Source organism: Cyrtonyx montezumae, unplaced genomic scaffold (genome assembly GCF_038088225.1).
Source record: "Cyrtonyx montezumae isolate F1298 unplaced genomic scaffold, pur_monq_1.0 scaffold_14, whole genome shotgun sequence".
In the NCBI taxonomy this organism is placed as follows: domain Eukaryota; kingdom Metazoa; phylum Chordata; class Aves; order Galliformes; family Odontophoridae; genus Cyrtonyx; species Cyrtonyx montezumae.
The window spans coordinates 9,329,870-9,352,226 of record NW_027071870.1 but is presented as its reverse complement, the minus strand read 5'-3'; the positions used below and the strand labels follow the sequence as shown (position 1 = coordinate 9,352,226).

The 22,357-nt window shown below is 37.8% G+C and overlaps 1 protein-coding gene across 1 annotated transcript; it reads right to left on the bottom strand.

The window, feature by feature from the left end:
• Nucleotides 1–1,503: 1,503 nt before the first annotated feature.
• On the bottom strand, nt 1,504–20,819 carry YME1L1 (YME1 like 1 ATPase). The gene is made up of 19 exons (XM_065731414.1): nt 20,640–20,819; nt 17,675–17,803; nt 16,019–16,181; nt 15,131–15,229; nt 13,437–13,546; nt 12,195–12,345; nt 11,998–12,105; nt 11,086–11,168; nt 10,153–10,243; nt 8,221–8,373; nt 7,155–7,287; nt 6,614–6,676; nt 6,012–6,124; nt 5,490–5,645; nt 4,693–4,844; nt 3,734–3,860; nt 3,561–3,634; nt 2,898–2,984; nt 1,504–1,849 (listed from the first exon to the last, which is right to left on the bottom strand). Exons 1-19 carry the CDS (start codon nt 20,667–20,669, stop codon nt 1,706–1,708), a joined length of 2,166 nt encoding a protein of 721 aa, XP_065587486.1. The 5' UTR covers nt 20,670–20,819; the 3' UTR covers nt 1,504–1,705.
• Between the last annotated feature and the right edge of the window lie 1,538 nt (nt 20,820–22,357).

Below are 22,357 nucleotides of genomic sequence, written 5' to 3'. Positions count from 1 at the left end.
CCTGCCCGTAAACCGTTGACATAGGTAAAAGGAAAAGCCAACGTCCATAATTAAATTGAACCTTTATTATTCCAAAAACAGATGCAAATATGCAGTATATTTCTGTTTCATTGGCATATTTCTAAAATACATGTACACCTGTAACTAGTCAGCCTAGACATTTGGTATATTATATTTAAACATTTTCAAGTTCCTCCACACTGGGATGTCACTATAACAGCTGACAATGGAAAAATAAGCAAATAGAAAGTTATCCTAGTTTCAGAAGAAGAAAAAGAATGCATGTGATCTTACTGAAAAAAAAAAAAAAACCCAACAGGTATTACACTCAGAAAAATCTAAAGCAAGTTAATTCTAGTTTAAAATGTGGTTATCAGTTGTCATTCACATTTATTGGCACCAGCCCAACTATCTTCATCTCCAACCAAATCAAACCTTCAGCATTAACACAACTATAAAGGCCTTCTCTGCAACAGAAGTTTACAGTCCAGCAGTCTACCATTAATTGTGCAGAAGATCATAATAAAGCTGTGTTATTCCTAAAAACCAGTTCCATGAGATCAGCAGAATACAGGCACGTGACTGTTAGCAATCACTGCTACTTGGCTGGAAACTGATTTTTCTTAAGAGCCCAGAATTTCCAGGAGCTTCTGTAAAAGTTCGAGGAAGAGGAGGGGTTAAAAAAAAAAAAAAAAAAAAAAAAAAGACCCACAACAAAAACCAGCTTCCCGAGTTGTACTGAACAGGACTGGGAATGTTATTTGAAACACATGCTTCCAACATTGTCTGAACTATTTTTTAGTGAGCAACACTGTCCTCTTCAAAGAAATTCTTTGTTGGATTATCAAATGCCTATACATAGTATTAGCAGAAACTAATTACGTAGAATCTCCAGCAGTATAAAAGCACTTATCAAATCACATCCATCTACTGTGGTAACAAAAAAAATAATCAGGAGTCTTGTCAGCAGCACATGAGAGGTCACAGGTATTTCTCTTATCCCTTCCATGGTTCTGCCCAAAACATGGTCTAAAGAGGTTTAGACATGTTTAGCCTGTTACTGCTGCTTGCATTAAAACTCACCTCCCAGCTCTGTGTGTATTTTAATTCCAAGAACACTGAGAAGACAAATCTTAATATTTTTAACATGGAGCTCTCACAGTTCTCTTTAGAGATGCACTTCGTACCTGCTTCATTTATACATGCGGTTGTTGCATTGCCAAGCAAGTCTTCTTTAAAAGTGACCTCTATCAGTATGAGCATCAGTTAGACTACATACTATTTTACATGTCAATCTGTCACTACCCATAAAAAACTCTACAGCATATATTATGGGGTATCACTTCAATCGCACATGTAGCACTGCATGACTCAGGAAGCGATGCCAAAACATATCAGTACATCCACACATTTTTCTTTTCAGCTTCAACATGACTGAGTAAGCCAGACACTGAATTCAACCCTGAGATTTATCTTTCTGAATAACTTCTTGTGGGAAGAGCAGAAGATGAAGAACCTGTTTTATTCTTGTCTCTTTTTCCAATGAGACACAACGAACAAATAACAGAAGCTCACAAGAAACAGAATTAACATGTCACTAATGCCATACAACACATCAGAAAGGGAAAAAAAGCTATGCTGTGTAGACTACTGCACTGCTAGATGTACATTCTTCTGATTATCAGTTACTGTGTCACAGAAGTTATCATCTTACTTCCAGCTTTTTTCCCTCTAGAACAATTTGGATTTCTTTGGCATCCAAAGTCTCGTATTTCAATAGAGCTTCTGCTAAATTCTTGTGTTCTTTTGCATGAGTCTTCAAGATGTTCTTTGCTCGCTCATATGAGTCCTAATATTGAACAAAAAAAAAGTAGTAGGAATTTCTAAGACTTCTGAACAAAAGTAAAAGCAAGATTTTGTTTTTAAAATTGTTTCTGGGTAAATGCAGCTCAAAGCTTTATGCCACCTGTGCATTTTGCAGAAGTACAACTGAAAACAAAATCCACAGACAAGCCCGAGTATTTTAAATATGACTTAAGAAAGATTCACTCCATCTCTAAAGTCACTTGTTATATATTTGATTTTAAACTATGGACGGTGTTGCAGCATTTAAAGAGCATTCCTCAAAGCGTAAAGTTCCCAGGACATTACTGAGCTCTCAAAGTATTTTGCACACCTAGAAAACTGAATGCTACCCAACAAGTAACCTGTTGCTGCAAGTAGAAGCACCAGCACTGTCAGTTTCAATCTCAACTTTCAGTTCTACACCAATAGCTCTTTAGTGCACTAAGTCAGTTCAGAAACACTTCAGCAGTAGTTCTAAGGGTTTAAACATTACTGGATATAAATAATTCTCATGCCCGTAGAAAACTAATTCAGAATAGCAGAACAGATCTGGAAGTTTGTCAGTAGTCAACTGTTAGAAGCTTCCCTCAGCATCTCATTCTGATCCCCGTGAGGAACAGTACACCTGACCAAGGGACTCTGACCTATCCAGCACGGCCGTTTCTGTGTTTCTACACAAAATGAGTTAGCTGTAAGTTAAGAAAGGTGGGAGTAACACGCAGCTATCATATCTGCTCTGTAACACTTCATAGCACTACTTTTTTTCCTATGAATTAAACATACAATATACAAACCCTGATGTAATGCAAGAGAAAGCGTTAAGGAACAATAAAACCCAACACCATCAATTTGTTATCCATTGCCTGCAAAGGAAAATTTACAAAGTGTTTTGACACGCAGAGATTCAAAGCTGTTGCTGTGTCAGATATCATGGAATACTTGCAACAGCCTACGTATTTTCACCGGTATACACTACAAAACTGAATAACAAAGTGAACTGATGCTCAACTCATCTCAAGAGAAGTGTAGTAGAGCAAAAGGAAGGCTCTTACCCGTAGAAGTGTCCTTACTTCTTGTTCAATTGCAGACTGAGTTTCAGGGCTAACTTTACCCGTGTCAGTATAGGTCATAACACCAAGCTAAACAAACAAACAAGAAAATCTTTCTTACCACTGCTACAACATTACTCTTGAAACACTCTGTGAAAGCTTAATCACCCACTGCTTCTCCATGCAAACAAATAAAATTGTTAACAAAACATTTACCAAAGAATTTCAAACAGAAGCAGCAAAACAAGAAGCCTATCCATGAGCTACAAAGACACTGCAGAGTTCTGCCTCCACAGGTCATAGCACAAAGCCTTAAGTATTTCATTTAAAAGGAAAACAAAAACCTCAGACTAAGGGACAACAGTGCTGACAAAAGAAACTTCTGTACAAGTATACAAAAACTCAATTCCAAAATATTTGGTTTCACTCCATTTTTTTTTTTCTTCCTGCAGGCCTTAGTGAGTTTTGAGGTCACGCTGAGGAAATGATCTTGCAAGTCAATTTTTAAACTGCCAAATACACAGCTTTTCTAATTCAGTTTCCTACAGCAGGGCCAATTGTTAACTCTTCCTTTTTGGCGGAACTATTTTGCCTCTCATCAATGACAGCCAGTTACAGAACATTCCTGTGTAGCATACAAATATTTAAGCACTGACAATACACTACCTTCTCACTCATTCCAAATCTAGTCACCATCAGTTTTGCAATTTTAGTAGCGTTGTCAAAATCACTGGAAGCACCTGGATAGCAAACAAATTTAAATTAATTACTGAAACCAAGTTAAACATGCCTGTCCATGAACTCTGATCAGAAATTCTTCTAACTACTGATGACTTGACCTGTTGTGATGTGATCACTTCCAAATATGAGCTCTTCTGCCACTCTTCCTCCCATGCAGACATCCATCTGTGCAAGCAACTGGGATCTAGTTTCACTCCATCTGTCGTTTTCTGGGAGCAAAGACACCTTGAAAGATAAAAAAAAAAATGCAGTCAGGTAACAGAAAAAATACTGAAATAATCTGAAATGTGCTCTTGTTTAAACCCAAAGAGGATGCAAGAGTTTAATATGCAATTATGCAAGTGCTCTGGGCCTCTTTCTAGGCTACGGCTTCATCAGGTCTGCTTGGTCTACTAACTGAAATAGCTTCCTTTGAGAACTGAGCGCCAAAAGGAGTTCTCTAACTTAACACCTGAAGCTTACAGGTGGGACCAGAAACAGAACAATCTATTGTATCAATTTCTCCTATTTTCTCCATTTGGACTGTGCACAAATCAACTTCCTGGAGGATTCAGACCAATAGCTTCATTTATCTGAACACATTAACTTACATAAAAGTTCCACAGAAACCAACTGACTGGAACTATGCATTTACTTTTCTGCCAGTAGCTACCAAGCACTTAAATAAAAATCTATGCTAGAAACAAGGTAATCAACTAATTAGGTTTAGAAAAAGTCACTCTTAAAAAAAAAAACAACTGGATAAAGTATGTTTGCATTAAAAGTACAGCTGAGCAATGTTGCTACTCTCCAATCCTTTGGACATTCTTCCAAGTGCCACACTCGGGTGCTATTTTAACTGCAGCAGAATCAAATCATCACATCAGCACGCACTGTTGTATTTCTGAAGGAGGAATGGTCTCACACAAGACACAACCAGCTTTCCCAGGGATTGCTCAAACAGAAAACCTCTATATATTCCAATACGCATTCAGCACAACGACAACAAATTGCACTGCTGGCAAAATCCTCAACAACATTTAGAAGTGAGCCAACAAAAAATCCTAAGAATACTGACATGTCCCAGGGTTGTTCCTCGCGTCATGATCGTAGCCTTGTTGATTGGCATTGCATCCTTCGTATAGTACGCGATGATAGCATGTCCAGACTCGTGGTAAGCAGTGATGGTTTTGTTTTTTTCATCAATTTCCACACTTCTGCGTTCAGGTCCTTAAAAGGAAGAAACATCAAGTAAACTTGCCCATACAGCTGACCACCACGATACACGTGGATTATACGTACTCTAGAGTACCAAGCAGCAGCTGAACAAGATATAAGCGTAACTAAAATCCTACTTGTAAACACTTAGCATTTTATGAGTATTAAGGTCAGTTCTGGACACATCTGTACTTCACAGCCAAGCTGCTTCTGAAGGAGCAGTCTAAAATGAATCTGATGAAATTGCACTTCCTCTCTTGCAATTGATAGAATAGATTTTAAGTCTATATGTTACAGGTGTTTGTGTTGTGTTTCCATATGACAGTCAGTTGAACAGGACTTCTGTGTTTCTAGTCACCCATTCCCCTCCACGTATTCCCAAATGGATGGGTAGGAAGGAAACCAAACCTGTGTCTTCCTCTGGGTTCAAATATAAAACACACAATTTCTGATAGAGTATCAAGTCTTAAAGAATGAAACTAGTATAGAAAACAACATAATTACTCTCCAGCCTCAAATTCTATTCAGAATTGACTAAATAGTCTTCTTTAAACACCAATCAAAACCTCTCTTCTTCTATAAGAAGCATAAGTCACACACACATGCAAAAAAACCTGTGTTTTAACATATACTTGTGTTATGTACATTATATCCTACCCATTAGAATTTTGTCCTTGGAGAATTCTAATTCCTTCATGGTTACCATATCTTTCCCATCAACAGCTGCCTTTAAGGCAGCTTGGTTTACAAGATTCTCAAGCTCTGCTCCAGAAAAACCAACTGTGCCTCGTGCAATTATCTCTGGATCAACAGCTGTGGAGAAAGAAAGTCATTAGCTCCTGAAAAATCTTTACCATGAACAGGTATCAAGGAATGACTGAATTATGAGCAAGAATCACATTCTGTTAAAAATCTGGCATTCAACAGAAGTTGAAGCTTTAGAAAAAATGAATGCTAACACTTAAAGACACTATGTCCTGTTCAGGGATGGTAAGAAACACAGCCTCAGAAAACTGTCTTAACACTGCATACTAGACTATTGTGTTTTACTGTGTTTTTTATTATTTTTGGTACAAGGTCAAGATGTTGCTGCTGTTGCAACAAAAGTCTGAGACATCAACGGGCTGGTTGAGAATAAACAGTTGCATCAAAAGATACTGTAGTAATGTATTTACTTACACTGATCATACTTGATTTTATTAAGATACCATTTCAGAATTTCTGTACGACCTCTTACATCAGGCTTGGGAACAGTGACTTGCATGTCAAAGCGACCAGGACGAATTAAAGCACTAAGGTGAAAAAGATGATTTAACACATTGACTCAAAAACGCCGCTGTAAACTGTTAAGAGATACGAGGAAGACAAATGTACCTTATCTTTCTAAAGACATCTACATTAACCACACCTGGTTCCTTATTTGTGGAACATTACCAACCAATTTTTAAAGGTTTTGTATTTGTAAATACAGTAAGATACTGCTGTTAACTACTACTAAAATGCACTGCAAACAAGGAACATAGCCAGTCTAATTAAACAGAAAATCTTGCAGAAATTTTAGTTATTTAGAAGCAGGTGACATAGTTCTTGATATTTAACTCTGTGACATAGTTCTTGATATTTAACCTGTCAAGTGCCAAGAACTATGCAGTTTACAAACCTCTTTAGCTGAAAATCCCTCCAACTAAAACTCTGCAATAACTGAAAATCACAAAGCAAACTTTAGTTGGGGCTTTTTTTAAATACACATGCCATGGAAGTGATCAGTGTGTTATACTCACTTATCTAATGCTTCAGGGAAATTTGTTGCACCAATAATAACAACACCTTCGTTAGGTTTAAAGCTGTATTAAAAAAAAAAAAAGCAAGAACTCATTATTATACAGAATTTACACTTCTTTTTTTTAAATTACTTTTATTTCTTACTAGGGATGACTTCAACTGACCAGTCAACAATGGCCTATCTCACCCCACATTCAACCCACTAATGACCATGTTTAGCTGTATGCAGTTTAACCCAGGAACTGGTTAAAAAGCATGCCCTGAACTCAGAGTTGAGTTCTGATGAGAAATTATTTGAAGTAACTGCTGATATTATACTCCTGTACCTTGGAAGCTTCTGTGTTACTTAAGGCCATTAATGATGACTTTCTACTACTGCCAACAGTAACACAAGCACTTCTACAGAATCATATAAATTTATATCCTTAAAAGTATTTTTAAATGTTATGAAAAAATCGAAGCTGTCAAGGAAGAAAAATCCTCCCAAATATTCAAAATACTAGTCAACACCTTCTATGCCCTCAGAATCCAGATATTTACCCATCCATTTCAGCAAGAAGTTGATTAATGGTCTGCCTTGAATATGGATGCATTGGAGATTCAATTCTCTTCCCACCAACAGAATCCAGCTCATCAATAAATATCACACAGGGTGCATTTGCTTTTGCTTCCCCTGACAAAAGAAAAACAGCTGAAGGACACTTCAACCACACAAGCTAACAAAAAGGATACAAAGTAATTCAGGAGTCTCCTATTTCATCACCAAAACGGTTTCAATTTGAGCCTCCATTTCAAAAAAAGTAATTCATTCTCAAAGCAACACAGAGAAGTTCTTCATCTCTATAGCAGCTCCTATATTCTTACACTACAAAAAAAAATTAAGCACAGTAGATTAAGAACGTCATCCTATCTTCTATCAGCTCCACAGAACAGCTTATTTCACAGGGTTAGGTAGAAAGCATTAACCTATTAAGTAAAACTAATGTCATTTTTATAGAGCCTGCCTGTTATTTAAATGGTGAAAGACACCACCCTCAACCTTACAGGTAATGAAAACAAAATAAAATACTGTCATAAAGTTTAAGATAAGGCTTACACTTAACCAGGATGCAGTTCACCTCATCCAGCTAGTCATATATGAAATGTCAATGTTAAGCTGATCTGTACCTACCTAAACTTCTGTAACCAACAGAAAGGCTCATTCTGTTCCCCTTCCAAAGAAAGCGATGTTTATTCTACAAATGCAAATCATCTTCTACAGTGATGACACGTGGCACTATCAATCTTACACGTAAAAGAGAAATTCATTCCTCCCCAACACCCTTGGTAATATTTTTTTCATAGTTTGCACAAGAGAGGCTTTCTTCCACTATCAACTTAAAGAAATAACTAAGAGTTTCATTATAAAGTCCTTTATTCTGGGTGCATTGAAGGGAGCAAGATTTACATTTAATTAAATTACAAATTAAAATATTATTTTTAGTTTATAGAACATTGAATCTCTCATTAAATAAATTCAAATCTCATATTTTCATTACCTGTGAACTACACTGAACACTCAGTCTTGCACTTTGGAAGATTTCAAAGACACAAACACTCAACTTACTGAATAGGCTTCGGATGCGACTCGCTCCCACACCAACGAACATCTCATCAAACTCTGACCCAGAAGCATAATAAAATGGCACATCAGCTTCACCAGCTACAGCTCGGGCAAGAAGAGTTTTGCCAGTACCAGGTGGTCCTACCAACAGGATGCCTGAAAGAAAAGAAAACATAAAAGAAAAACAACCAAAAGGCAACAAATCCATACAGCCTTATTATACAGCTGTGCCATGCATGCATTAAAGGAATTCACATTTGCCTTCAAAAAGCTGTTAATAACCTATTTATATACTGCTCATTTCTTGCAGTATGAAGGTGTAAGGGAACTGTTGAATCACGGCCAGAACCACTGATTGATCACCTGAGGCGTGCACTGAGTCAGGTGCAGGAGCACAGGTGAAGGCAACTCACCTCTGTGACCAGAAGGCATGGAGTCTGGCTCCACCTCTCCCAGACTCCATTTAAGGGCTGAGCATTACTGGGGAAGGATCTCTTGTTGGAGATCCCTCCCCTGTGGAGTTATTGGTGAGCCTTGACCATATGCAAAAGGTGAGCCTCTCTTTATTTACCGGCTGTCTGTTTACCATCCAGATAAGCCTAGCAAAATATACCATCCATTTCATTATTTTCTGTGAATACTATTCTTTTGGGGTATTCACTGTACAGAAGGGGCTGCTTTTAAAATATCTCGAGTCTGAACCACATTTAAACAACTACAGAAACATTTGTAAGGCTATCAAATGAAAGCTTAAACAAGATGTATTCCATGAAGTTATTGCAGAGTTCAGCAGCTGAAATCCTAACAGCTTCTTCATATTGGATGCTTAACAAGATAACACAAAATCTAATAAAAATATAAGAAAAGGTTTTGTCTATTAACAGAGGGAGAAAACGAAAGAGTTAATTCTGTGCACAACCTGACATGGGACTGTGTATCATGGTAGCATGGCTCATTAGACTGCTAAGCATATACCAAAAATTAATGATGGAGAATCATCTGTATCTCTGTAAAACACTCAAAGGTTATCAGTAAGATAGTGGTGGAAAGGGAGGAGGTATCTGTCACATTATCAATTTTTAAAGATTTAATACATATTTCATTTCAAAGTGAACAGATTTTATTTCCTTTTTTTCAATAAACAGCCTCACAACTGCCCTAGATTTGTGTCTGCTCTAAAATAAGATGGTTATGCCTTTTCTCAAAGTATTGGATTTTTAAATAATTCCAACTAACTGATATTAAGAGCAGCCTTGTAACACAAAGAACTCCTGCATATTAAGTGAGAAACTGCAGAAGACGTGGGAGGCTTTTTTTTAAACATAGGACAGATCCCTTCACCTCTGATTCTTTTTTGAAGGTTAATTAAACTAGATAATTTCAGAGACATTTTCTAAATTCTCTTGGGTAAGCAATTAAATGAAATTCATGTTACATGCACACTTCTCAAGAAAAAGGTACAAAAGAGTAAAAAAAAAATTTGGTCAGAGAAAGCCACTAACTTCAGAAAATGGAAATAAAGGAGATCTAGAAAACCTATGGGCTACATAATGCCTTTCTGAGTAAGACTTAAATACCAGTTATACCTAAATCTAAGTATTTTTTAAATACTATGTATATTCAGTGATGAAGCACCTCATTTTGGAGTACTCTTTAATAAAGAAATTTTTACAACACTCTTTGGAGATTCATTTGTTCTTCAAACATTTTAAATAAGAAAATACACTATGAATGCCTAGCATTGTTTTACTATTTATCTCAAATATAAGCTAAATGGAACAGTGGTATACAGCACCATTTTTGTCATGCACCTTCAAAACCAAAGGGAAAAGAATTCAGAGATTAGTCTGTAATTCAGTCACTTAACATGGAACAAAGCTACAAAAGGTGGCCATGACTACATACAGTTCTCACTTTGTGAGCAACGATTCTTACCTTTCGGAAGTTTACCTCCTAGTACAGTGAATTTATGTGGGTTTTTCAGGAATTCTACAACTTCCTGCAATTCCTGTTTAGCTTCTTCAACCTATACATTAAAAGTGTGTCACAAAAAGTCAATAAGCATTCATAAAAAACTGCATCTTTTTTGTAGATAAACTTTGTAGTACAAACTTAGGTAAGTATATTTGAGCTGAAATAAAAGGAGATAAGAGTATCACAAAATTTTAGTGTTGACACCAAGCCTATTTCCTAGAACTGTTTACATGAATCAGTAACACTGAAGTTAACAAAACTAAAGATAACCAAGCAGTTCAGGACCAGATTTGACCAACAATTCAAATACGTTATCGCAAACTCTGTGTCAGGACAACAACTTGATCAGTTAAAAATATCAAGCTGTTCAGCCAAGGGGAAGGTCCTCATTTTGCAACAAAAAGCTAAAGAACAGAAGAAAAGCAAAAATAGTACAGTTATCCCACCAACAGCATCAGGCTCACTTATTTCTGGGAATCTTCCTATCCCCAATAAATATGTGAAAATGCAATTATCATGTCTTCCAAATATAAAAAGAAATGTGCAACATCAAAGAAAACTACAGATAACTTGAAGTCAGCATGCAGTTCTGCTTAGATTCAAATGCATTGAGAAAGTTTTGGAGAAGGAGGAAAGCAATGAAGTCAGTTACTGAAGAATGCACTGCTCCTCAGCTTCACAAAAATGGGAACTGTAATTCTACCATTAATATTTTCTGTTCATTTCCTTTTTAATATCGTAGGCTTATCCAAATATGAAAAAGATTTGTTTCTTTTAAAACAGTTCATAAAAAGAAGTTCCTTTAACATAGTAAGACATTGCTCAGGCTCACAGTGATTACTCAAAGAATTAGCAAATTTTAATTTACTTTTGAGTTCACATTTTTGAACTTACCCCTTTTACATGTTCAAAGGTAACATTTTTCAGCTGGATTGGATCAACTGCTGCATCAAAGATGCTTGATGTTCTAAAGCGCACTGATAGCAAATAGCAGAAAAGGAAAGAAAATTGTCACAGAATTGCCTTGTTCCAAGAACATACCCTGCACTCAAATCCACACAGTGTTAAACCATTACCCTTACACACAGCCTTTTTAAAAGTGCACAGCAAGAATTTAAAAAAAAAACATTAAAAAAAATAGTTAAAATATTTTCAATTGATTCAGTGGTAAGCTTTTTTAGGTACAGAGAAGTCTGCATCCAAAAACAGACACACAGAAACAGAAGTTCTCTCTAAACATTACAAAACTTTCTCCAGACCAAATCATAGCTCAGCATTTCCACCTCTGTGGATGGTTGGATGGGATGATCACTGAGGTTGGAAAAGACTTACAAGATTCTATGATGATGAAACTCTCCATATACATGAGCTCAGCCTTTGATCATTCTGCTATTTCCAACAGATTTCTAGTGATAACAATTAGCCATGCAAGTACTTTGTCACTGTAAATTAGGTTTGTTGACTAGAAACTGAGGATTCCGTTTTTTAACTTATTTCCTACTGCTGGCAACCTAGATATGACATTATTTACTTTCACAGACAATTAATCTATGGACAGACTACCTCAATGTTAGTTTCCATGCAACTGTTTCAACAAAATAATCAGAAAAAAATTACTTGTTCTTCAAAAACATTCTGAAGCATTATTGTTCAAAAGACTGTAGCCAAAAGCTAAACAGTCTTTCACTAGTACACTGAATGCTATCCTAAAAAAACCATACAAAAATACATTTAATTTGAGCTAAACACAATGGAAAGAATAAAGAAAGTAAAAAGGTTTAAAAAAAAAAAAAAAAGGTAACTAACCAGCATCTGAAAAGGAGCCTTTCCCAGGTAAAAATGAGGAATATATTGCAAGATAAAAACATAGAACGAAGAGAATGAAAGAAAGCAAACGGGATCTTCTTAAGGAATCTGTAAAAGAAAGCAAAAAAATATTAAACAGGCTAAAATAAACTTCTTCTGAATGCAAAGACAAAAATACACGGACTGGAACAACTTACCAAGTGTTTTCTGCAGGAATACCTGTGCTTTTAAAAAGCCTTCTGCAAAACCAGTTTTAAAAGCATCCTGGTGTGCTTCTGGGATGTTTTTTGTTTTCATTAGCGCATCCAAGTTCTCAACATCAATTCTTCTCTTTCTCAGAAGAAAGCCCTACAACATATTCCACAAGAATGTTAGTCTATGCTAAGTTCTATGCAGTCAACTTTGGCACCATGGGTGAGGGGAAGGGAAAAATATAAGCTTAAAACTCAGGTGCTGTGGAGTTAGACAATATACAGCAGTAGGTTAAGTGTGAAATTACAAAGGTACAAGCAAGAGTCATCTTGATTTTTGCTCTGAACAAATCAGGCTCAGAATCCCAACAGATGACTGAGCCAAGAGAGCTTTGCACACAGCTGGCTTTACACACTGGATGTGGTGGAAGTTATTAGCTTAGGCCTTTTCCTTCATTAATTCCACTTAGTATTCCCAAATGTGAAATAGCTTCCAAGTACAGTTTTGCCAGAGCTGATCAGTTATGCATCTTACACCCTCACAAATTAAAGACTACCCATGGAGCTAGCTCTGGTGTATTTTCATCCATAGTAAATCTAGTCCACATATGAAATAAAGCACACATGCCTAAATTGGACAAATTGGAGAGTTCACAGCTAATCGACACACAAAATAAAAACAAATGTTATAATTAGCACCAGTTAGAAGCAAAGAGTATCAAAATCACATTTGTCTTGGTAAGTGCCTGGCTACCCCAAGCCTAGAGAGTTCTCTACTGAATTAAGAATAGACAAGTTTTTAAACCCATAAAAACCATCAAGTTTAAAGTTTTTGCATCTTAGAATTACCACAAATAAGCCTATTCTCAAAGCATCAATAACATGCTGAATTGTTTATAAAAATAAGAAAAAGGTTTTACACTAACTAGCTGTATTTCTGTTTAAATACTTAATTGACTCCAAACTACTTTAAACAAAACAGAACAATTTTTTTCCAAAACTTAAGATCAGTTTTTAGACTTGAAATTATCTCCCTAAAGATTTAAATAATCTCTAGTCATAATATATTGAACAAGCCTGTGTATTAGTAAGAAAAAAAGTAAATCTAAATCCTGAACTAAATGGCAACATACTAATGTAAAAAAAAAAAAATCTTAGCACGCTCTTGGTAAATTGCAAAGATTTATTCGAGAAAAAGAGATTGTCTGAATAAGCTCAATACAACTTCCTAAAACTGATTGCATTTACCTTCAAAAGCGAAGGAAATGAACTCTTCGTTTCGGTGAGTTGTTCAGTGGTTGACTGCAAACGTCTTGATCTTGACCTCAAAGTCTTAAAGCTCCGGGACTGTATGTAAACTTGGTTTTTAAAAAAATAAATAAAAGTAATTATCATAAATGGAAAGTTTAGAACGATCCCTTACTACCACACTACCATTAAAAACATTAAATTTAAATTTAAGAAATTTCAATTTATTAAATGAAAAAGCAAAGTTGTCTGAAGGTACTTTCGGATCTATTAGGAATAAGCAATATAAATACATCATTAAAATGTTTTAAGTGCATTGTTAGGCAATCCCGATCAACAGCTGTAATCCAAACTTTCAATTTCAAGAATGCTATGTCATGTTTTACAATATATTTTTTCCGTAACAGTTTTTGAAGACAATTGGTTGGCCCTATCGTCATCTCTGCGAGCAGAAGAGACAAACATTAATTAAATCCAGGCACGCTGACAAATATTCCACATTTGAAAGCTGATCCAGAAGGATGGGAATGAAGATTCATGTTCTAAGACACACTCTGTTCAAAGCTCAGCTAAATGCTGCCCTGAAGAGATCCTGAATGACTCTGATGCGTTATTAATGCAGAAAATGACAAAAGAAATTAGACAGTTTAAATACAAGGAGTTATAACACTACAGGTCTTCTTTTATCACAACAGAAACCTGTGGTGCAGATCTTAATCACATAAATTACAAAAGCCAGGAATGTTAAACTTCTTTCACTACTGCATTCTAAAATAACCAACAGCAGTCCAAAGGTTAGTTGCTTAGTGGGACTTCTATGTCACAGAACAGTACCATGGAAAAGGGACTTGTGCAGTTCATGCAGGCCAAACTCTGTTCAAAACAAAGGGCAAACTTCAATATCAGATCAGGTAGGTCAGAACACAACCTCTGCAGAAAAACTGTTCCAGAACTTCTTCGTTCTCACTGGGAAAACTCCCCAGCACAAATTTTCTTTGTTTTTACTTGCAGCTGCTGCCTCTCCTTCAAGGTGCACAACAGAAAGGTAACCAATATGGCTCCACCAGCAATTTAGATCACATCTTGCTGTCTCTTCTGCTAACTTTAAAACCTCAGACCCTTCAGTTTCCACCCTACTTTAAGCACACAGCCCTCTGCACCCTCCCAGTGTTGGGCTGTCTCTACTTTGTCAGCACCTCTCATGTACCTGAGGGACATAAACCAGATACAGTATCCAGATGCAACCTCAAAAGAACTGAATAGATGTCAATATTTGAACTCACTGAGCTACTGATTATGTTCTTGCTAAATCAGCCCTGCTATTACCCATCATGTATTCAGGAGTAGTTTAAACAAATAATGAGATCTTAAAGATAATACAAATGCTTATTGTATTTATTTATATTATTATATTTATTGATTCAAAATAAATCTTCTGTTGTCTTCTAGAATATTATCCAAAAATACTAACAACTTTGAACAATATCATCTTGTTACAGTACGTTTACTAACTTAATTCCAGAAACATACTGCTCAAATCCAAAAACAGCCTCAAAATTACTGTGCTAGTATCAATTTAAAGGCTGAAAGTTCACCAATATTTCCTGCAGGACCCCTATTTAAAATAAAAGGCCTTCTCAAAATGAAAACATATTATAAAAACTAGAAGCAAAGTGTAGTTTACTGTTTCATACCTGGCCAACACCTGAGCTCAGAACAGAAATGCTGGAGGGGATGAGGATGTCGTCTGTACAAATATGATGAGCGTAAAGCACTAAAGATGTCCACAAAACCTGTAAAAATTGATATAACATAATGTAAACATCTTAAATGGTAAATAAACATTACTTCTCACACAGGTTGGTTTTCCCCCTCCGTAAACATGAATTCAATTTTACTATTGCCCCCTGTTCTTACTCCCATCTATACAGCTGACAATCAAGATGTTGCTTATGTGCTTCTTTCCCCTAACACATTATTGAACATCTTTATAATACCTTTACTTCCTGTATGCAAGGCCAATCTCAACAAAATACATTTAAGGAAACACTCTTGCTTTGTTGTTTCCTCCTCCCAGCAACAAAACACCCTGTGTGTCTTGTTAACAGTTTGTTACCCTGAACTTTATTTAGTCCCCGTGTAACATTGCTTCAAACAAAAATGGAACAGCCTTATGAAAACTGGACATTTTCACAAGTGTGTTACACTAGCAGATGGGCAAAATCTATTTTCTTTGATGAAACAAAGCAGTGATTTCATTTATAGCTCAGTCTCATCATTAAGACAACATGTACTCATGCTATAGCTGAGTTCAGACAAGTTTAACAATCACCAGCTTCAAACATGAGCTCAAAACTGGATTCAGATTTCTAAACAATAAAAAAACCAACCACAATTCAGTAAGCACCACCCTAGGGACAATCTGCACACAATAAACAAGCCATCAGCACTCTTCTCATTAAAAATTGTATTAGATATTTTTAAACTATGAGTCCTACAACACAAGAAATTAAGCTGGAGAAGAACAGTGCTCACTTTCATAATTTAACTCCACCCTTTCTCATCAGTACTTTACAACATACCATGCTTATTTTCAAAGAACGACTCAGCAGAGATGTACGACGTGTGCCACTGTGATGAGACTTTGTTATCTGTATAGTACCCAGGAAGCAACCTGTTCATGAGCTCTTTGTACTGATTAGGTTTCAAATCAGACAATCCCAGATCTCTGAAATTAAGTACAGGCTGGAGAAAAAAAAAAGTCCAGAATTTAGTCAATATTATTAGTAAATTTGGACTTGGAATTAACTTACCTATGTAAGTTCAGACAGACAAAAAAAAAAAAAAAAAGAGATGAGAAATAAATGAAAGAAAAAGACACCATTAAAGAATATTTGCTGCTATGAATACAAAACAATTTTTCCATACACACACACTGACATTTTCATTATCAGGGTACACATATTGTAAGTAAATTTTCTTCTCAATTCAGTCATCTATTTTAATACTTTTCATGATAGGAAGGTCCTGACAGGACAAGGGGAAATGGTTTCAAACTAAAAGAGGAGAGACTTACACTGAATACAAAGAAAAAAAATTGTAAAAATAAGGGTGGTGAGGTACTGGTGCAGGCTGCCCAGACCAGTGGTAGATGCCCCAGCCCTGGAGACACTCAAGGTCAGGCTGAATCAGGCTCTGAGCACTTTAGCTAATGTGGGTATCTCTGCTCATTCACTGCAGGGGAGCTGGAACTTTTAAGGGTTTGTTCCAACTCAAACAATTCTATGATTGGTGCACATATTCTTTTCCAACTCTTCCTAATCTTCCAGACTGAAAGCAGAGGGTGTGAGGAGGATGATGTACTGCAATATCCACCCTTATACTTCATCCAAGTGAAAAAGGGACTAAACCCCATGCTTTCTCTTATTCTGGGGGCCAGCCTTCTTACAGAAAAATTTGACAGAGCAAACTTAGCAGCTACACGAAGACTGGATATTTAGAAACTACACCTAGAGGAGCACAAGGACTAAGATATGGAATTCTTTACACAGAAAATTAAAGATACTGTGAGAAACGCAAAAGGTGCATCCACTTCAGTTACTAAAGGAGTAACCTTGATTAAGTAACTTAAATCTTGCATCTTACAGATAAGTACTTTTTAAACACGCTCAACTATGACAACGTTTTCCTCCTGACTTTGACCCATTAAAATATATATTAGCCTCTCAAGAGGCTCTATATATAGACTTAGTATTTTCTTAACTGAGAAGTAAATGTATGTCAAGCAAAATGTATTTGCACATAGATTGTGTTTTTATAGTTAGAACATTATAGGTTATATTTTCATTTTACTTAAACCATTTTAATGTAAGCTTTAAGTTGTGTTTATGAGATGAAACAAGATTTTCAATAAGACATATATGAATAAAACATCAAAAGCTGAAGTCATTTTAAAAGAGCCTCCTGTATCTACAGTATCGCTGCGTACAAAGTTTAGTTAAGCAGAAATAGATCCTCTTCATCTCAGTAAGTTATTACTGAGGTACTAGCTGCAATTTTTTTTTCTTATCAATGAAATCCTGTATTTTTGTAGGACTAACAAAGCACTGACTTACTGAAGTTCTGTCAAAGAAGTTGCATTCTACCCATTCACATTCCATTACATCATTTTATAAAATTAGTCAAATATTCAATTAAGTTATAAGCAAATGACCCATTTTTCCAAAGGCTTTTATTACCTCACTGTTCTGGGGATCATGCTCTGAGATGATGTCCCTCTGGGCAGGCTGTACAGATGTGCTCGCAGTAGTAGCGGAGGGTTTTGGTGAATTAAAGGCATTGATAAGGTGACTCAAAGGAATAGTAGCCTGATAAAGGAAAAAAAGTAACAATTTAAGCCAACTTTGTCAATTTAAGCTACATCTCCCTTCCAAACGATGGCTTGCAATAACTTGTACGTTGCCTTTTAATGGAGAATTGCATAACAAATCACACGTACTTAGTTTCAACACTACACTGTGAGTTGATAGCTCATATTACAGAAATTATGAGAATTTAAGTATGTATGACAAATTAGAAGTTCACAGAGTCTGGATGAGAAAAAACAGCCACAGTTCCTGTTCCTTTTCAAATATAGCATGGATTCTAGGAAATAATCACTACATTTTCAAATGCAGAAGAAGGTACGGGTTATCAACATTTAGGCAATACAAAGACTGCCCTCAATTTCCACCTACAACAACATTTATTTACAGAAAAATAACACAGCTTCTTACGGACACTTGCTGAAATGGTAAGCAAACAAAGCTGCTATTACAATCATCACTTCCACCATGAATTTCAGGATTGTTTTTCCTACAAGTACTAAGTGCTGTTACAGCCTGGTAACAGAACAATATATTTGTTGCTATCTTTGACAAGTACTCCAAAGTTTGGTATCCTATTTGCATGAAATGATTAAAACTATATGTGTTTTTCCCTTATAGGATCTAAGCCTCCATCCACAGAAAAGACGAGGAGCTTTTGGAGAGGGTTCAAAGGAGGGCCAAAGAAGCTCAGAGGGATGAAGCACATCTCCTATGAAGACAGGCTGAAGAAGCTGAAGGGCTTGTTCACCCTGGAAAAGAGAGGACTGTCAGGAGACCTCATTGTGGCCTTTCAATGCTTAAAAGAATATTATAAATGAGAGAATTCCATTTTTTAGTGCAGGTAGATAGTGATAGGGCAAGGTGTTTTTGAACTAAAGGATGGAAGATTTAAATTGGATGTCAGGGAAAAGTTTTTTGACTGAGAGTGGTGAGGTGCTGGCACAGGTTGCCCAGAGAGGCAGTGGATGTCCCACCCCTGAAGGCATTCAAGGCCAGGTTGGATGGCACCCTGGGCAGCCTGATCTAGTACTTGGATGTAGTGGTTGGCAACCTGCCTGCAGCAAAGTGCTTGCAACTTGATGATCATTGAGGTCCCTTCCAACACAAGCCATTTCATGATCATAGTAGGTTAAATTACCTTCCAAATAGCAACACAGAGGCACACAAGGAAACCCATACAGAGACAGAGGTAAAGCAACAGAAAACTAATTTCACATTGAAAAAAAACCCCACAAGTTAACACAATCTCTTCAAATGCTTAAATGCTGTTTGTTTATGTGATTGCCTTTCAGGAACTCTTTAAAAGGTACTCCTGAGGCCATTTTAGTGTCAGGACAAAACTAGGCATACAGACCACCAGTCTAGCAGACTTCACAATGTAGTTGCAGAAGCGAATGCTCTTCAAGCAAAATAAACAGAGAAAGAAAGGTAAATGAGATCACTCCTCTCACCAGTGGCAAGGACTTAACTTTAGATATTAAGATGGACTACTATAACACAGAAAACTAGATTACTCGTGGACACACTGCCTCAATAGTATGCCTCATCACGCTAATTTCACATCAATCTATTTGAACATGAAAGATCTATTTCCAAATAGTGCACAATCACAAGAATTTAATCAAAATCTTACTAGTTCGAAGGTACTGATTTGTAAGTGCTCTGAGTTCCAGCACTGTTAAATAAATTAAGCAACTCTTTTCCTCTATGAAGTGATAATCCTATAGTTTGAAACACCTACATTTTTCCTGTTCTATAGGGCTGACTGAGTTTACTGTACATTTTCTCCCTTAGGATCCCAATTAAGCAACAACCCTGAGTACCACATCAACCTATAGAAAGCATGCACGCATAGCACAGTTAATTTTGCAGTTCAGCAACCCTCAGCCATTTCAGTGACACCATTTTGTGAACTGATACAGACGCCCTGGGCTCCTGCTCCATCATGTCCACAGCTACCATGAAGACACAGTACAAGTCATTTCAACACTTCTGAAATGCCTCAATGCCAGCATGTATCACTAGGCAGGGAGAAGTTGGGCTGAAACTCCTGCTGCGTGAACACCACCACCTCGTAACTGCCGATTAAGCCCCGATTAAGTTCTGCAACAACTTCCATGTGTGTTGACTAGACAAAAGATCCAGAAAGACCATGTTGTGTAAAGTGAAAAATCCCTCAGAATTAACTGTTCCAAGTTAAACTCTGGAAGTTTGCAGTAAGATTATAAAGGCTCCAGTGGTCAAAATTGGCACACTAACTGCTTGCCAAACTTCCCTCATGCATTTCCCAATACAAAATTGTGGAACGATGCATTTCTGAAAACAACATCACTTCTTCTCTCGTTTCACTACATCAACAAAAGTAATTAACACAAAGCTCATACCTAAAGAGATCAAAGCACACTGTAACACAGTAATCCCAATAATGTAAAACTCAGGGATAAAAACACTGGTTCAGACGGAAGTCCACACAACCCAGAGCGGCATTCTGCTTGTTGGCTCACAGACGGTGTCCTCCCTTCCAACCGCATCCGAATTGCTTTATGTAACGTATAATTAAAGGACTTTCCTCCGCTAATGCCTAAGCCGCTTCTTTTTCACTGACCCAACCCGTGACAACTGTCTGCCCAACGCGAAAAGAGCAGCGCCTTGCTTCCACAACAAAAACAAGCAGTAAGAAACGCCTCCCTCCGGGTTACCTCCTCACCTCCGACGTGACAAGCTTCATCCCTACCCTGCTCTCTCCACAATCGCGTTCGGTTCCTCCGTTCCGCGCCCCACCCCCACCCAGAGGAGCCCCCGAGCGCCGCGAACTGCGCACCATCAGGCGTCTCACCTGAGGCTGCACGGTGCAGAATGAAAACATCCTGCTGATGGCGACCGCAGGCCGCTGCCCCGCTTCCCGGCCCAGAAGCGAAAGCCGTGCCCTCCCGCCGCTCGGCCGCTACAGCAGCCGCCGCGAGCAGGAGGACCCCGCTGCCTGGGAAAATGGCCGCCCCCTGCGGCCGGCTGCCACCAGGCCCAGGGCGATCCCGGAAGCGGCGCAACAGCTTCCGAGTCACGCCACCGCCCCGCCCATCCCCGCCACCGCCCCGCCCATCCCCGCCACCGCCCCGCAGCACGTTGCTGAGCCACCCATTTTTCCGGCGGGACCGTCCCATCTGTGTCGGGAGCCGGGGGGGATGGGGTGAACCACCTGCCAGCTCAGGAACGGAAAGCAGCGAGGCCAGTGGGAGTAGTTTAAGGCCGGAGGGTTCATCTGAATGACAAATACCAGCATGTCTGCTCAAACCGACGCTTCCAGTATCGATAACCTCAGTGCTGTTACTCACGTTCAGTTACGATGAAATTGAAATGATAGAATGGGCACATCTGCATAGAGAAGAAATTGTCATACTATTGTCTTTGATATTCATCCTGTCTCCTTTCCTTGTGCTGTTTCTCCTTGTGCCTGACAGTTACTTTTCAATGTTTATTATCATTTTCTTTCTTTCACCTGACAGCTGTTATTCACCATTGTTCCTTTCTTCACCAAAAGCACCAGTTTACATATATCCCAGTCAACACACCCTTCACACATCTCCCTGCTGCCTTTTGCCAGCACCAACTTGATCACTGCAATGTGTGTCAGTGAGCTACTCGGGCAGAAACTTCACCCAACAGCACAAAAAAGGCAATTAGCATTCCCCAAGATCCACCCGGTGAAGATTTCCACACCACTGATGTTGCCTCAAGGAATTGTGCTGAGGGACTGCCCGGTTACACAACCTGATCTGGGAATGCAATGCCACTGAAAGGCCATCCTTCCTGCTGTCAGCTGTGCTTTTTCTGCTTAAACTGCTGCTGACAAAAGGCAACATCTAAACTAGTTCTGAAAAGTTAAATGAGAAACTGCCACTGATAAGCTGGCTTCATTAGAGAAAGCATATTTAGAACAGTTTCCTACACTGGCACATTAAATTAACATTCCTTCACAGAGACAAGCAAGACTTCCACTTGCAGTGTCAGACTGTAAGTGATGTAGGTACCTCAAAACAATACAAAAGCCTGATGATACTAGCTTACTGAGTTACTGGAGACCACAGTTCTACACTGACTGCTAGAGGAATGGCTCTCTGCTAACACAGAGACTGAAGCAGGGCAATTATGACTGTTAGAAATGAATTATTGACAGCATTATATACCGGAAAGCAAGATAAAAACAACAGGATGAGGGATATTAAAAAATAAATAAAAAGACCAGGAGAGCAGCTGAAAGCAGTAAAACTGGTAAACACTGAGAGCACTAAAACAGAGCAGAAGGCCTCCACTCCAATATGGCTATATCACAGGAGGTTTGTCATAAGGCCATGGTTTGATAACAGGAAGATAACAACAAGATTACTTGCGTTGCATATTCCATTCCTGTTCCTGCTGTTGCAACAGGAATGCAGACTGTAGCTGTGGAGATACACAAAGTAAACAAAGAAAATACACAGCAACCCTGCATAAGATTAACGGAGGCTGAAGAACTGGAGGGAGGCAAAAGATCATAGAACTACAGTGTGCCTTGGG

Bases quoted from the DNA above. Each gene is read 5' to 3' on its own strand.
- YME1L1 (XM_065731414.1), bottom strand. From the start codon at position 20,669: ATGTTTTCATTCTGCACCGTGCAGCCTCAG. The intron at 12,106-12,194 runs GTAAGTTGTTCC...TTTCTTTTACAG, and splicing joins ATTCCTGCAGAAAACACTTG to ATTCCTTAAGAAGATCCCGT. The intron at 6,677-7,154 runs GTAAATATCTGG...TTTTTAATACAG, and splicing joins CTTCTTGCTGAAATGGATGG to CTTTAAACCTAACGAAGGTG.